The sequence below is a fragment of the Meleagris gallopavo genome, chromosome 3, assembly GCF_905368555.1.
Source record: "Meleagris gallopavo chromosome 3, MGAL_WU_HG_1.1, whole genome shotgun sequence".
Taxonomy (NCBI): domain Eukaryota; kingdom Metazoa; phylum Chordata; class Aves; order Galliformes; family Phasianidae; genus Meleagris; species Meleagris gallopavo.
In genome coordinates, this window is record NC_139406.1 from 28104873 (window position 1) to 28122529 (window position 17657).

Consider the following 17657-nt stretch of genomic DNA (forward strand, 5'->3'; position numbering starts at 1 on the left):
TCCTTCCATTATCCTCAATGGGTCTGATTATGGTTCCCGTGGGTCCTTTTTGTTCTGGGCACCATGCTATTGTGCAACAGAAGCTGGTAGAGAAAAATCTCTTTCTTGTGAAAAAAGACAGGAAGACAGGAAGCATCCATAGTCCCACTGCGACATTATTCTAATACATTCTGGATCTTAGCTTATAGTCCCTGAGCCTAAACTTTAGCCTGCCATTTTTACACCTATGAATCTTCCAAGAGAATTTTCTTGATATTCTTTGAAATTTATACAGATACGTGCTATGAGACTATCTTACTCCACAGAGATCTTTCTGTTTTCCCCTCAGCCACCACAGTATAAATTGCAAGAGCATTCTATTCATATTACCTTTCAAAAGACTGACTATGTTAGTGTTCTGTAAGGAAAGAATTGATTTGATGGCTAAAGCCTTGACAGCAGGTAGTTAAACAATACTGCCTTACCTCTCAATTTTTTGAAAGGTGCATAAAGTGATGAAGGATGCTCACAACTATTATAAGAGCTTTGCAAAGCACAACAACACCTGGTATTACATCTGTTTGTAAAAAGAGACATTTAGGATAAGTTGAATGGTCACAAAAACCCTGGTTTTCAGGGTTTATACTTGAAAGATTATGTAGTGCTAAGACTAAGATAAGCAGAGGTATGAATTCTAATCTATAGTCTGAACACTTTTGGATGATAATTTTAAAAGATTTAGGAAAGATGGCCATAGAAAAGCAAATTCATAGGTGTTACATGGCAATCTTTGCATCTATGAGTAACTCTTTCATCTTTCATCTTTTTTTTTTTTTTTTTAATCAATAAATGAAAAGGCTCAGAAAACACTCATCTAAAGTAGATAAAAGGCTGGCACATATAATAACTGATTGAGTATGGAAGACTAAATAATAAGTTGTGAAAGTAAAGGAAATAATTGTGACCTTAGAAAATAAAATGCAGAGTTTGGGTGTTGCTCAGGTGGATAATAACATCACATTTTATAGCAGTCAAAAATCTTTGAGGTATCTGTACATTTCATAGCGTAATAAATTGGATGTTAGTCACTCTAAATTTAGAACTGAAAAACTAGCTAATAAGAGATAACTGGATAACTAGCTAATGATCTGAGAGAATAAACTCTCAGAAAATAACATACACCTCTGTCTGAATAAATGGGGTGTGGTATCATAAACAGAAAATATTATTGCATATCAGATGTCACTTTATTCATAATAATCTCATATTGAGGTAGCTTTTGACATAAGAGCAGAGTACAGTATGTATCTTCATTTGAACTTCAAAGACTCATTTCTGTGCCAGGAATAACTCCAAAGAAACTGTCAGAAAGGTAAATTTTCAGTGTAGCTTAAATCAGTGTGGTCCAGGAAACCAGTGGAGTTGCACTGATTTATATCACCAGAGGAATCTGTCCCTCACTTAGAAACAACTTAGAATATTGTCATATACTTTGCCATCATGGAGAGCTGTATGTCTGTGTATAATTTACTGCTACTTACGGAATACGTCTTTGTATGTAAAGCAAATATTCATATTTTTTTCACCATGCCTTTTAGAAAATAAAGAAATTATCATATACATGAGATTATTATGACATTGAAAACACTTTCTTACTTCATCACATGATTTCCCATCACAGTTTTGTCAGTATCTGCATTAAGCAGTCTATAACATGGGGCTACAAACTTCTTAGTACCTAACCCCTCCCACACAACATCAATTCCTTAGGCCAGGAATGACCAATTTGCCAAATGACTCTTAAAAATCTCAGTAGAAGGACTGTAAAGGTCAGAGCATTAATCCTAATTTCCTGAAAAATTCTAACTGGTATGATGAAGAATTTTATTAAAGCTTCATTCGTAAGAGAATTATTTTCATGTTCAAAAACTTGATAGCGTGGTATGCTCACCAAAGAAAATGAGAAGGGAGTTTTTTAAACTGCAGTTAGATTGCCTTAAATAAAACTGAGCATTAATAATGCTGTGGATTTCAGTAGGACTGCTGACAGTTGTGAAGATCTTCATCTATATTAATGATTACAGTGCTGGGGAAGTAGCTCACAAAGAATTTCTTATTGAAAATATAAATATAGGAGAAGTTATACTTCTTATTATTTAGAGAAAGTATAGACAAAAAATATTTTCAGGATAAATTTACAAGTACAGACAACAACAGAAAACTTCTATCTACTCATTTTTCACACAAAATATTACTTGTATTTTTATCTCTTTTGACCTTTGATAATTGATTGATAAAATCAGAATACCAATGTCAGATAAAAATGATACCTTCCATTACTCTGATCATACTTTACAATTTAAGAAATGAGAAATTTTATTTCTTCCTTTTTAGTACATGACATTTTCTAATTTTACTCTATTGTAAATTCTTTGTACAAAAAGCAGTATTCAAACTAAAACTCATTAATTTCAGGCTGGGCATGAAAGCTCCCCATCAAATTATTTCTTTTCTCTTTAAGTGACTGTTTTGCAACTGACACAGCTGCTTTTAATAGTTAACAAAACATTACTTCATTACAGATAAAACTGAATTAGCATATCTTCATATGGCCCTCGACATACACCATCTTGGCAGAAGTACAGAACAGAAATGTACTTTGTAGGTCTTCTCAGATCCATTTCATCCTCAGGAATATCCCAAGGAATTATCTCCAGGAGATGCTACAAGGTAAAGCAACTCTCTCATCTAGGGATACAGTATGGCTCGTATGATGGATCTGCTGTGGTTACCATTCTGTTTACTTGAATCTCTATTCCTCTTTTTCAAAACTGTATATTAGCGTCATGAACATTTGTAAAATGCCCATACTTGGCAAGGACCAAGAATTGCTTCATATGGCCTACAGATCACCATTTCCTGCAGAGTAATCAGAAGCCCTGGTTCTGTGAGCTAGATCTGGTGAGACTGTCTCCGCAGTTGACAAACTCCTAAATGCTCAAGCAGATATTTTATATACTGCATTAATACAGCAGGTCTGACATATGGCAGTTCTCAAAGACTAAGTACTCCCAAATTAAGACAGGTATAAGTTCTTGTCTTAGGAATATATAAGCAACAACAATTCAGATTTACCACAGCTTGTGAACTGTTAATTCTGCAAAACATCAAATCTTTGTGCAGTTTTCATCTCCAGTGAAGATGGCAATTCAGAATTAGATTATAATAAGTGGTTACCTAGTTTCATCTTTGAAGTCCTTTCTATGGACATTGACCAGTTCAGCCCATTCCTAGAAAAATAAGTATTATGAATCACTTATTTACTTATTTATTATTTATTTATTCAGAAAGAATTTTCTCTGGTTATATTCCTTTATTTGATGTGAAGATTTATTTTTTGTAAAGAGATAGATTGTCTTGGAAAATAACCCTTCTGATGTGACCCTATTGGACAGGTGAGAATCCTCCCCTCTTCCTGCATTAGTTAGTTACAGACAAAGTGCCAGAACAATGCACATATCTATTTTTCCATCTGTATTTGATAGGATGTAATTTTTTTGCAGTAATCCTATTTAGACAGTGGTTCTTACAGCAAACTAGAACATCACGTAGGCTCTAGCGTAAAAGTAGTAACTAGCCATTGCTATTACCACTTATATAATACCTAGAAATTAAAATGTCAACCTGTGAGAAGAGCAAGTTCACATACTGGCAGTTCTGAATGAGGTTAGTGTTTCAAATGACACAATATAGCAAAGTCATGAAGCATGCCATCTCCACAAAAAACAAACAAACAAACAAACAAAAAAAACCAACACAGCTATCACTTTGGACATCTTTGGCCTCAGATCTTCTGAGTTTTGGACTTTGCAGCAGTACTTGTTCACAATAAATTGATGTCTTTGGACACTTCATCAACTGTTTTGTACAAGAGTATTGATTTTTTTTATTTTATTTATATTTTTATTTTTTTTCCCTAGACTACTTCTTTGGATGATAAAGTCTGTTGGGAAAGATGAACAGAAATGGTATTCTTTTGCAGTGTGGGAGTTGTGAGTCAGAAGTATATCCTTTAGACAAAGGTAAGTAGGTAAGTAGGTATCAACTTACCTTCCAAATGCAAAAGAAACCTAATATTTGGAGTTTTGTTCTCTCCATCTACATAAGATTATCTCCAATTAATCCAGGCTCTTATATTCAATCACTAACATTGATGAAACTGAAATTTTGAAGAAACAAATTATCACAAGTCAGTACAATAGGAGCTTATTGTTCAATGTTAATTCCAACAATATTAAGAAGGATGAAGTACGGTTCAAACTTTTCCTTTCACAGTTTTCTAATCAATTATGTTATTGAAAAAATGTCCTTTTATAAAAAAAGATTCCTCTGATCTCCCCTCATTATTCTTTACTCTTTTATGTGTTTCTTTTCAGTTCTCCTATTTAGTTGATAAACCATAAGATTTGAAGCTATTTATAAATCTACAGCATGGTTTGGAGTCTAGATTTTTCTAACTTGCTTTTTTACTTTGCTTTTTTAATGACTATTGCTGTTACTAAGTTAGAGTATACAATATGCATCATAGCGACACATGTCCCAAGTGAAAAATTGCCAAAAAAATTGCAGTTAATGGGAATCAGGCCTTTGTCTTGATGTCATACAGCTGCATCTATAGCAGTATATAGCTGGCAAAGATTTATGATTAAACTGTTTTCAGCAGTTTGTGGCCTGGTTCAGCCCAGTTCTCTGGCTAGAGAGGCAGAGGGACCCACGGATCAGCACCCCTGAAAATGGAAACAGGTAATAAAAGGAAAAAGGGTGGAGAGATGGGCCCTCCAAAAAAATAACAGCGGCAGTGATTTGAGGAGAAACAAACTAATTATTACATAAGATATCAGAGTGCAAGGTAGTTGTCATGGTTTCATGATTTTTCATTATCGGTATTCCACATCATAACATCATGCAATGTACTGGGGGTTTGACTGCTGATGCTCAAGTTCCGGGTGCCTGTCCAGCGGAGAAGAGCAGCTACGTTTCCCCAGGGGGCTTTGCGGTCAGCGAGGAGATATAACTCCCGGCAAGGTCACCTGATGCTCTTCTTCTCTGCCTGCGCTGCTTCGCTTGCGCTTCTCTGCCTGCGCTGCTTCGCTTGCGCTTCTCTGCCTGCGCTTCTCGCCTGCGCTTCTCTGCCTGCGCTTCTCATCTCAGCGTTGTGGTAAGGCCGATCCACCATCAATTTCACATTCTCTCTCCTTATAAAATTCTGTTGATACCATATTTAGTAAATTACTTTGTTTTACCTCAGATTGTTGCCACTGTTTTCAATTATTTCGGGGTCCCTTATTTTCTTTTTTTTTTTTTTTCGGGGGCGCGGATCCGCGGATCCCTCCGCCCCTCTAGTCACGGAACCGGGCCGAACCAGCCCGTAAACCGTTGACATTCTTGGTGGAGAATGCGGGCAACAGTTGCTTTTTAGCTTTTTGAACAAATCTCTCTCTCCGCTCTCAGACAGCTTCATTGGGAAAGTTTATCTGTTTCACCAGTACTGTCTGAAAGCGTGACCTTGAAAAGTCCAGGCGGACGGCCAATACTCTAGGATATTTGTAAACTTTGAGCCTTGCTATCTTGTTTCTGTAAAAGAAAAAAAAAAAGAGAAAAAAATGCTTTCTCTACTGAAACTGCCTTTTAAGGGGCTGCATGCCACTGTCTCTTCTTTCTTAATGCTAAAAACATACTGGGCCTTAATTAAGTTCACCACTTTGCTCTATGGAGCAATAGGTATATATAGCCAATTGAAAACATGGATGGAAATAACTATGTGGCATCTGCATATTATGTGGCATACCATTCCAGAGGGAGCTGCTAATTTTACAGGGTTGGGGATTTTTAAGCAGGTTTCCAGCCTCTCCTTTGAATTCTTTATGTGGATTTTCAATGCTCACCTGATCACGTTATTAATCTCCGTGAATGTACTGCTCACCATTTCACTTATTATTAGTATTTATTATATTTTGAGGAAGTCTGCCCCAAAACCAGTAAATACTGAGTGGCAGGGAATGTGGAGAGGCCTGGGTGAGACTTTAGAGAGATGGAAATCTTCGGTGTCATGGAACTTTACTCCAGAACACCTGAAAGACCCTGAAAATTTAAACAGATATTTGAGACAGGAATGTCGTGGCTCAGGAAGATCTGAGGAGGCCCAAATTGTTTGGGGCCTGGCTAATGCTTACCGGGCCTTATTCAATACTATCCTGGAGAGGGAGAGAGTTTGTGAAATTGAAAAGGAGAGTCTCAGGGAAACAGTGCAAAATGAGCGAGAGAGTCTCCTGGTCGAGAGAAACAGCCTCCAATATGAGAGAGATGCCCTCCGAATTGAGAGAGACTCCCTGCAATCCAAACTCAACAGTCTTCAATCTCAACAAGACACCCTCCAATCTGAGCTAGATACTCTCATAATCGAACGAGACAGGCTCCGAGCTGAACTGGAGGATGAGAGCATTGGAACTGACCAACCTGATCAACTACAGGAAGCACCACAATTGATGTCACTTGCCCCTGTAAGAGGACGGAAAATGAAACGAATCTCGACTCAGTTAGAAGAGAAGAAAGAAGAGGAGAGAGGTCCAGAGGAGTGGCTCCAAGATCCACAAGAAGCACCCCTAAGTCCAGGGGAGGGGCCCTCAGTAAGACCACGGTCACCGGCGCCAATGAGGGCAACAAGAAGTCCCGAAAGAGTAAGAGGTGAGCAAGATATCGTTACCATTGTTGATCGATCTCTGAAAATGAATGAAATTCGAAGTCTGAGAAAAGACTTTTCACGTCACCCAAATGAGCCTATTGCCACTTGGTTACTTCGATGTTGGGACAATGGGGCCAACAGTGTGTGGCTGGATAGTAGAGAAGCTCGCCAACTGGGTGGCGTTGCTAGGGACTCAGCCATTGACAGAGGTATTAGTACATGCCAGAACCAGGCCTTTACCCTCTGGAAGCGGATGTTGTTAGCTGTAAAAGAAAGATACCCCTTCAAAGATGATCTGATGCCTGAGAAAAAGAAATGGGCTGATATGGAAGAAGGCATCTGTTATTTAAGAGAATATGCTGTGGTGGAAATGCTACATAGCCCCGATTTCATTCCTGACGAGCCAGACCAAGAGCATGATCCCGAGAGAGTCAGGTGTACACCAAACATGTGGCGTACATTCACAAAGACCGCACCAGAAAGGTACGCCAGCACATTTGCAGCAATGTATGGCAGAGGGGAAAGAAGACCCCTTATAAGTGAATTGGTTAATAAACTTCAAGACTTTGAGTTACATTTAAGCCCTCTGCGAGCTTGTGTTTCAGCCATTACAAAGGTAGCTGAAAAGCTGGACAGAATGGAAACCAAACAAGAAGATATAATAGACAAACTATCAACCGTGCCTGAAGCTGATAAATCCATAGAGGTAACGGATACATCAAATGGGGACCAGAATCCCCAAAACAGCCTATTGGAGGGGCTGATCAACTTGATTTCCTCCCAGCCGGTGGCATCTAATGTCTCAGCTATCAAAAGAAGACGTTCTCCTGCTCGAGCAAGTGACAACAGTAAGACCACATCACGTTTTGCCTTGTGGCATTACCTACGTGACCATGGAGAAGATATGAAGGAGTGGCATAAACAACCTACTCCTGTACTTCAAGCACGGGTAAGAGAGTTACAAGACAAATCAACCACCAAGGTGAACTTCTCTAAAAAGGTGATTGCTCCAGTTGCTGCAGACAGTGAAGGTAACAAATAGAGGGGCCCTGCCCCCAGCCAGGGGGGGGAAAGGGATAATAGAGTTTATTGGACTGTGTGGATTAGATGGCCTGGCACATCAGAATCACGAAAATATAAGGCCCTGGTGGATACTGGTGCACAGTGCACTCTAATGCCCTCGAGTCACCAAGGGACAAAATCAATTTATATTCATGGGGTGACTGGAGGTTCCCAAGAGCTGACTATGTTGGAGGCCGAAATCAGCCTCACTGGTAAAGACTGGCAAAAACACCCTATTGTGACTGGCCCAGGGGCTCCATGCATACTTGGTATTGATTACCTCAGAAGGGGATATTTTAAGGATCCCAAAGGGTATCGATGGGCCTTTGGAATAGCTGCTGTAGACACAGAAGGTGTTAAGCAGTTGTCTATTTTGCCTGGCCTGTCAGAAGATCCATCTGCCGTGGGGTTGCTACGAGTGAAAGAGCAACAAGTACCGATTGCTACAAAAACGGTGCACAGACGGCAGTACCGCACCAACAGGGATTCCTTGCTCCCCATTCAGAAGCTGATTCACCAACTAGAGAATCAGGGAGTGATTAGCAAGACTCACTCACCTTTTAACAGCCCCATATGGCCAGTGCGTAAAGCCAGTGGAGAATGGAGGCTGACGGTGGACTACCGTGGCCTGAATGAAGTCACACCCCCATTGAGTGCTGCTGTGCCAGATATGTTAGAACTCCAATATGAATTGGAGTCAAAGGCAGCCAAATGGTACGCCACCATTGATATTGCTAACGCCTTTTTCTCCATTCCTTTGACCAAAGAATCTAGGCCACAGTTTGCTTTCACCTGGAGGGGCATTCAGTATACCTGGAATCGTTTGCCCCAGGGGTGGAAACATAGCCCAACCATTTGCCATGGGTTGATCCAAGCTGCACTGGAACAGGGAGGTGCTCCTGAGCACTTACAGTATATTGATGACATCATCGTGTGGGGCAACACAGCAAAGGAAGTTTTTGAGAAAGGAGAGCAAATAATCCAGATCCTTCTGCGTGCTGGTTTCGCTATTAAGCGAAGCAAAGTGAAAGGGCCTGCCCAGGAAATTCAGTTCCTAGGTATAAAGTGGCAAGATGGCCGTCGTCACATCCCAACAGATGTGATCAACAAAATCAGTGCCATGTCTCCACCCACTAATAAGAAAGAGACACAATCGTTCCTGGGTGTAGTGGGTTTTTGGAGAATGCATGTTCCAAACTACAGCCTCATTGTAAGCCCCCTTTATCAGGTGACACGGAAGAAGAATGATTTTATGTGGGGTCCTGAGCAGCAGCAGGCTTTTGAGCAGATTAAACAAGAGATAGCCCGTGCCGTGGCCCTGGGGCCAGTACGGATGGAACAGGATGCGAAGAACATCCTCTACACTGCTGCTGGAGAGAAAGGTCCCACTTGGAGTTTGTGGCAAAGAGCCTCAGGAGAGACCCGAGGCCGACCCCTGGGATTCTGGAGTCGGGCGTACAGAGGGTCTGAAGAGTGCTACACTCCAACTGAGAAGGAGATCTTAGCCGCGTATGAGGGGGTTCGGGCTGCTTCCGAAGTAATCGGTACAGAAACACAGCTCCTTCTGGCACCTCGACTGCCAGTGCTGAACTGGATGTTCAAGGGAAAGGGTCCCTCCACCCATCATGCTACTGATGCCACTTGGAGTAAGTGGATTGCGCTGATTACGCAGCGAGCGCGGATGGGGAATCTCAACCGTCCAGGAATCCTAGAGGTGATCATGGACTGGCCTGAAGGCAAAAAGTTTGGAACACCGCCAGCAGAAGAGATATCACGTGCTAAAGAGGCCCCACCATATAATGAACTACCCGAAAATGAGAAGACATATGCCCTATTCACAGATGGATCGTGTTGTATTGTGGGGAAACACCGCAGATGGAAAGCCGCTGTGTGGAGCCCCACACGACAAGTTGCAGAGGCCACTGAAGGAAAAGGAGAATCGAGCCAATTTGCAGAGGTAAAGGCTGTCCAACTGGCCTTGGATGTTGCTGAACGGGAGAGGTGGCCAATGCTTTATGTTTACACTGACTCGTGGATGGTGGCAAATGCTCTATGGGGGTGGTTACAGCAGTGGGAGCAAAACAACTGGCAAAGAAAGGGTAAACCTATTTGGGCTGCTGACCTGTGGAAAGATATTGCTGCCCGAATAAAGAATATGGTTATAAAGGTGCGTCACGTAGATGCCCATGTGCCCAAGAATAGGGCTACTGAAGAGCAGCAAAATAACCATCAGGTAGACAGAGCTGCCAGAATTGAGGTGGCCCAAATAGATCTGGACTGGCAGAACAAGGGTGAATTATTTCTAGCCCGATGGGCCCATGAGACCTCAGGCCATCAAGGGAGAGATGCGACATATAAGTGGGCTAGAGACCGAGGGGTGGATTTAACTATGGATGCTATTGCGCAAATCATTCACGACTGTGACACGTGTGCCACAATTAAACAAGCCAAGAGAATGAAACCTCTCTGGGAGGAAGGGCGATGGCAAAAGTACAAATATGGGGAGGCATGGCAGGTTGATTATATCACCTTGCCACGATCTCGTAATGGTAAGCGTTATGTGCTCACCATGGTGGAGGCAACAACTGGGTGGCTTGAAACTTATGCAGTACCCCACGCTACCGCCCGAAATACCATACTAGGTCTTGAGACACAAGTCCTGTGGCGACATGGTACCCCAGAAAGAATTGAGTCAGATAATGGGACTCATTTTAAAAATTCTCTTGTAGGTACCTGGGCTAAAGGTCATGGTATTGAGTGGATTTACCATATTCCCTACCATGCACCGGCCTCAGGTAAGATTGAACGATACAATGGGTTGTTAAAAACTATGCTGAAAGCAATGGGAGGCGGTACATTTAAGCACTGGGAAAAGCATTTGGCAGAAGCCACCTGGTTAGTCAATACCAGAGGATCTATCAATCGTGGTGGTCCAACCCAGTCCAGCTCCCTACATACCGTAGAGGGAGATAAAGTCCCTGTTGTACATGTAAAGAATATGTTGGGAAAGGCAGTTTGGGTTATTCCAGCCTCTGAGAAGGACAAACCTCTTCGTGGAACTGTTTTTGCCCGGGGACCTGGGTCCACTTGGTGGGTGATGCAGGAAAACGGGGATGTTCAATGTTTACCGCAAGGGAACTTGATGTTGAGGGAGTGCAGTCAGTAATTCCTAGTGCGTGTGTTTATATTTTGTTTGTCTATATTAAGCATGATGTAGTGATGTGGAATAAGGGGTGGAATGTCATGGTTTCATGATTTTTCATTATCGGTATTCCACATCATAACATCATGCAATGTACTGGGGGTTTGACTGCTGATGCTCAAGTTCCGGGTGCCTGCCCAGCGGAGAAGAGCAGCTACGTTTCCCCAGGGGGCTTTGCGGTCAGCGAGGAGATATAACTCCCGGCAAGGTCACCTGATGCTCTTCTTCTCTGCCTGCGCTGCTTCGCTTGCGCTTCTCTGCCTGCGCTGCTTCGCTTGCGCTTCTCTGCCCGCGCTTCTCGCCTGCGCTTCTCTGCCTGCGCTTCTCATCTCAGCGTTGTGGTAAGGCCGATCCACCATCAATTTCACATTCTCTCTCCTTATAAAATTCTGTTGATACCATATTTAGTAAATTACTTTGTTTTACCTCAGATTGTTGCCACTGTTTTCAATTATTTCGGGGTCCCTTATTTTCTTTTTTTTTTTTTTCGGGGGCGCGGATCCGCGGATCCCTCCGCCCCTCTAGTCACGGAACCGGGCCGAACCAGCCCGTAAACCGTTGACAGTAGTGCACTGTAATATAATACAATATAATTAGAATTGGAGCAAATAAATCAAATATAATGAGAGAGTATCCGAAAGCCAAAGGCCAAACTCTAATACTGTGACGAGACAGCACCCGTAACAGAGATGGGCCAGATGATTGAAAATGGGCGTAAGGGGACCTACCAAGGCCTTTAATCTGTTCCCCTGAGAGGAAATGTTACCAGTACAGTACACAGTTGTCTGGGGAATCTAGTAGTTCATCTCTTCCAGGACAGGTGCCTGGACAAGGAACATAACTCTTTAACTCCCAGTGCACTACATGATGTTATGATGTGGAATACCAATAACAAAAAATCATAAAACTGCCAACTGTGCATGCCAGATTCTTATTAAAGACCATGGGTGTAATTACAAGAAGTTCCAACAACATTTTGATGAGGCTTGATGTTTGGTGCTGAGAGAGTCAGGTGTACACCAAACATGTGGCGTACATTCACAAAGACCGCACCAGAAAGGTACGCCAGCACATTTGCAGCAATGTATGGCAGAGGGGAAAGAAGACCCCTTATAAGTGAATTGGTTAATAAACTTCAAGACTTTGAGTTACATTTAAGCCCTCTGCGAGCTTGTGTTTCAGCCATTACAAAGGTAGCTGAAAAGCTGGACAGAATGGAAACCAAACAAGAAGATATAATAGACAAACTATCAACCGTGCCTGAAGCTGATAAATCCATAGAGGTAACGGATACATCAAATGGGGACCAGAATCCCCAAAACAGCCTATTGGAGGGGCTGATCAACTTGATTTCCTCCCAGCCGGTGGCATCTAATGTCTCAGCTATCAAAAGAAGACGTTCTCCTGCTCGAGCAAGTGACAACAGTAAGACCACATCACGTTTTGCCTTGTGGCATTACCTACGTGACCATGGAGAAGATATGAAGGAGTGGCATAAACAACCTACTCCTGTACTTCAAGCACGGGTAAGAGAGTTACAAGACAAATCAACCACCAAGGTGAACTTCTCTAAAAAGGTGATTGCTCCAGTTGCTGCAGACAGTGAAGGTAACAAATAGAGGGGCCCTGCCCCCAGCCAGGGGGGGGAAAGGGATAATAGAGTTTATTGGACTGTGTGGATTAGATGGCCTGGCACATCAGAATCACGAAAATATAAGGCCCTGGTGGATACTGGTGCACAGTGCACTCTAATGCCCTCGAGTCACCAAGGGACAAAATCAATTTATATTCATGGGGTGACTGGAGGTTCCCAAGAGCTGACTATGTTGGAGGCCGAAATCAGCCTCACTGGTAAAGACTGGCAAAAACACCCTATTGTGACTGGCCCAGGGGCTCCATGCATACTTGGTATTGATTACCTCAGAAGGGGATATTTTAAGGATCCCAAAGGGTATCGATGGGCCTTTGGAATAGCTGCTGTAGACACAGAAGGTGTTAAGCAGTTGTCTATTTTGCCTGGCCTGTCAGAAGATCCATCTGCCGTGGGGTTGCTACGAGTGAAAGAGCAACAAGTACCGATTGCTACAAAAACGGTGCACAGACGGCAGTACCGCACCAACAGGGATTCCTTGCTCCCCATTCAGAAGCTGATTCACCAACTAGAGAATCAGGGAGTGATTAGCAAGACTCACTCACCTTTTAACAGCCCCATATGGCCAGTGCGTAAAGCCAGTGGAGAATGGAGGCTGACGGTGGACTACCGTGGCCTGAATGAAGTCACACCCCCATTGAGTGCTGCTGTGCCAGATATGTTAGAACTCCAATATGAATTGGAGTCAAAGGCAGCCAAATGGTACGCCACCATTGATATTGCTAACGCCTTTTTCTCCATTCCTTTGACCAAAGAATCTAGGCCACAGTTTGCTTTCACCTGGAGGGGCATTCAGTATACCTGGAATCGTTTGCCCCAGGGGTGGAAACATAGCCCAACCATTTGCCATGGGTTGATCCAAGCTGCACTGGAACAGGGAGGTGCTCCTGAGCACTTACAGTATATTGATGACATCATCGTGTGGGGCAACACAGCAAAGGAAGTTTTTGAGAAAGGAGAGCAAATAATCCAGATCCTTCTGCGTGCTGGTTTCGCTATTAAGCGAAGCAAAGTGAAAGGGCCTGCCCAGGAAATTCAGTTCCTAGGTATAAAGTGGCAAGATGGCCGTCGTCACATCCCAACAGATGTGATCAACAAAATCAGTGCCATGTCTCCACCCACTAATAAGAAAGAGACACAATCGTTCCTGGGTGTAGTGGGTTTTTGGAGAATGCATGTTCCAAACTACAGCCTCATTGTAAGCCCCCTTTATCAGGTGACACGGAAGAAGAATGATTTTATGTGGGGTCCTGAGCAGCAGCAGGCTTTTGAGCAGATTAAACAAGAGATAGCCCGTGCCGTGGCCCTGGGGCCAGTACGGATGGAACAGGATGCGAAGAACATCCTCTACACTGCTGCTGGAGAGAAAGGTCCCACTTGGAGTTTGTGGCAAAGAGCCTCAGGAGAGACCCGAGGCCGACCCCTGGGATTCTGGAGTCGGGCGTACAGAGGGTCTGAAGAGTGCTACACTCCAACTGAGAAGGAGATCTTAGCCGCGTATGAGGGGGTTCGGGCTGCTTCCGAAGTTATCGGTACAGAAACACAGCTCCTTCTGGCACCTCGGCTGCCAGTGCTGAACTGGATGTTCAAGGGAAAGGGTCCCTCCACCCATCATGCTACTGATGCCACTTGGAGTAAGTGGATTGCGCTGATTACGCAGCGAGCGCGGATGGGGAATCTCAACCGTCCAGGAATCCTAGAGGTGATCATGGACTGGCCTGAAGGCAAAAAGTTTGGAACACCGCCAGCAGAAGAGATATCACGTGCTAAAGAGGCCCCACCATATAATGAACTACCCGAAAATGAGAAGACATATGCCCTATTCACAGATGGATCGTGTTGTATTGTGGGGAAACACCGCAGATGGAAAGCCGCTGTGTGGAGCCCCACACGACAAGTTGCAGAGGCCACTGAAGGAAAAGGAGAATCGAGCCAATTTGCAGAGGTAAAGGCTGTCCAACTGGCCTTGGATGTTGCTGAACGGGAGAGGTGGCCAATGCTTTATGTTTACACTGACTCGTGGATGGTGGCAAATGCTCTATGGGGGTGGTTACAGCAGTGGGAGCAAAACAACTGGCAAAGAAAGGGTAAACCTATTTGGGCTGCTGACCTGTGGAAAGATATTGCTGCCCGAATAAAGAATATGGTTATAAAGGTGCGTCACGTAGATGCCCATGTGCCCAAGAATAGGGCTACTGAAGAGCAGCAAAATAACCATCAGGTAGACAGAGCTGCCAGAATTGAGGTGGCCCAAATAGATCTGGACTGGCAGAACAAGGGTGAATTATTTCTAGCCCGATGGGCCCATGAGACCTCAGGCCATCAAGGGAGAGATGCGACATATAAGTGGGCTAGAGACCGAGGGGTGGATTTAACTATGGATGCTATTGCGCAAATCATTCACGACTGTGACACGTGTGCCACAATTAAACAAGCCAAGAGAATGAAACCTCTCTGGGAGGAAGGGCGATGGCAAAAGTACAAATATGGGGAGGCATGGCAGGTTGATTATATCACCTTGCCACGATCTCGTAATGGTAAGCGTTATGTGCTCACCATGGTGGAGGCAACAACTGGGTGGCTTGAAACCTATGCAGTACCCCACGCTACCGCCCGAAATACCATACTAGGTCTTGAGACACAAGTCCTGTGGCGACATGGTACCCCAGAAAGAATTGAGTCAGATAATGGGACTCATTTTAAAAATTCTCTTGTAGGTACCTGGGCTAAAGGTCATGGTATTGAGTGGATTTACCATATTCCCTACCATGCACCGGCCTCAGGTAAGATTGAACGATACAATGGGTTGTTAAAAACTATGCTGAAAGCAATGGGAGGCGGTACATTTAAGCACTGGGAGAAGCATTTGGCAGAAGCCACCTGGTTAGTCAATACCAGAGGATCTATCAATCGTGGTGGTCCAACCCAGTCCAGCTCCCTACATACCGTAGAGGGAGATAAAGTCCCTGTTGTACATGTAAAGAATATGTTGGGAAAGGCAGTTTGGGTTATTCCAGCCTCTGAGAAGGACAAACCTCTTCGTGGAACTGTTTTTGCCCAGGGACCTGGGTCCACTTGGTGGGTGATGCAGGAAAACGGGGATGTTCAATGTGTACCGCAAGGGAACTTGATGTTGAGGGAGTGCAGTCAGTAATTCCTAGTGCGTGTGTTTATATTTTGTTTGTCTATATTAAGCATGATGTAGTGATGTGGAATAAGGGGTGGAATGTCATGGTTTCATGATTTTTCATTATCGGTATTCCACATCATAACATCATGCAATGTACTGGGGGTTTGACTGCTGATGCTCAAGTTCCGGGTGCCTGTCCAGCGGAGAAGAGCAGCTACGTTTCCCCAGGGGGCTTTGCGGTCAGCGAGGAGATATAACTCCCGGCAAGGTCACCTGATGCTCTTCTTCTCTGCCTGCGCTGCTTCGCTTGCGCTTCTCTGCCTGCGCTGCTTCGCTTGCGCTTCTCTGCCTGCGCTTCTCGCCTGCGCTTCTCTGCCTGCGCTTCTCATCTCAGCGTTGTGGTAAGGCCGATCCACCATCAATTTCACATTCTCTCTCCTTATAAAATTCTGTTGATACCATATTTAGTAAATTACTTTGTTTTACCTCAGATTGTTGCCACTGTTTTCAATTATTTCGGGGTCCCTTATTTTCTTTTTTTTTTTTTTCGGGGGCGCGGATCCGCGGATCCCTCCGCCCCTCTAGTCACGGAACCGGGCCGAACCAGCCCGTAAACCGTTGACAGTAGTGCACTGTAATATAATACAATATAATTAGAATTGGAGCAAATAAATCAAATATAATGAGAGAGTATCCGAAAGCCAAAGGCCAAACTCTAATACTGTGACGAGACAGCACCCGTAACAGAGATGGGCCAGATGATTGAAAATGGGCGTAAGGGGACCTACCAAGGCCTTTAATCTGTTCCCCTGAGAGGAAATGTTACCAGTACAGTACACAGTTGTCTGGGGAATCTAGTAGTTCATCTCTTCCAGGACAGGTGCCTGGACAAGGAACATAACTCTTTAACTCCCAGTGCACTACATGATGTTATGATGTGGAATACCAATAACAAAAAATCATAAAACTGCCAACTGTGCATGCCAGATTCTTATTAAAGACCATTGGTGTAATTACAAGAAGTTCCAACAACATTTTGATGAGGCTTGATGTTTGGTGCTGTCATTTCACCACATCCTAGAGATAACCACAACTTTCTATATTTTTACCATATCCTTCCACCTGGAAGAACTTCTGAATACCAAGTATCTTTTTCCAATCCGAAAGAATGACTTTCATTTGGACAAATCATCTCTGTCCTTACAGTATTTCCTTTTAAACTAAAGTATTTATGAATTACTGCATTAAGAAGTGATTAACTGTGCTACAATTACATTATATTTTAAAATGAATAGTTGCACTTTCTTTATTCGCCAGTGAACTGAAATTTTGCTAAGGGAAAAACCGAACAACTCGGTCCTGAGAAATTACCACTGGGATCTGATAAACAGGAGAGTTATTCTATATAATCTTCAGTTTACAAGACTTATTTATAGATTTTCACTGCTTTTGAGTATGAGAGAGAAATATCTCAGTGGTATGAAATAACTAGATTTCTGCTGAATGTAAGTGGTGGAGGAAAGAGCTCAAGAACTGAATATCATTTCAGTAGATTGTTTAAGCACCCATGTAACATTAAGTACATCAGCACTTCCATGTCTCTTATTTTCACTCATGACCTTCAAGACATTTTATTTTTTTTGTTCAAGGATCCAGGAAAAATGTACAATTTCCATGCCAGGGAAAGATAACACCTGTGGACTACAGAGTTACTCTACTACTTTGCATGTACATTAGCTTCAAACTGCATTGTCAGATCCTCAGAGATTAATGAGTAACTAAAAGTTAGAGGCACAAGAGGATTTTCAGTTCATACAATTTTCCTTTTAGCTTTTAGCTAAACAATATCATCCATATTCAACAAGAAGTGGCTTTGAGATCCAATTCATTG

General features: G+C 43.1%; 1 protein-coding gene across 1 annotated transcript; it reads left to right on the forward strand.

The window, feature by feature from the left end:
* Positions 1-4893: 4893 nt before the first annotated feature.
* Positions 4894-9450, forward strand: LOC146544644 (uncharacterized). The gene is made up of 2 exons (XM_085220510.1): positions 4894-7536; positions 9131-9450. The coding sequence occupies exons 1-2, from the start codon at positions 5643-5645 to the stop codon at positions 9286-9288; spliced, it is 2052 nt and encodes a 683-aa protein (XP_085076636.1). The 5' UTR covers positions 4894-5642; the 3' UTR covers positions 9289-9450.
* Positions 9451-17657: the final 8207 nt, after the last annotated feature.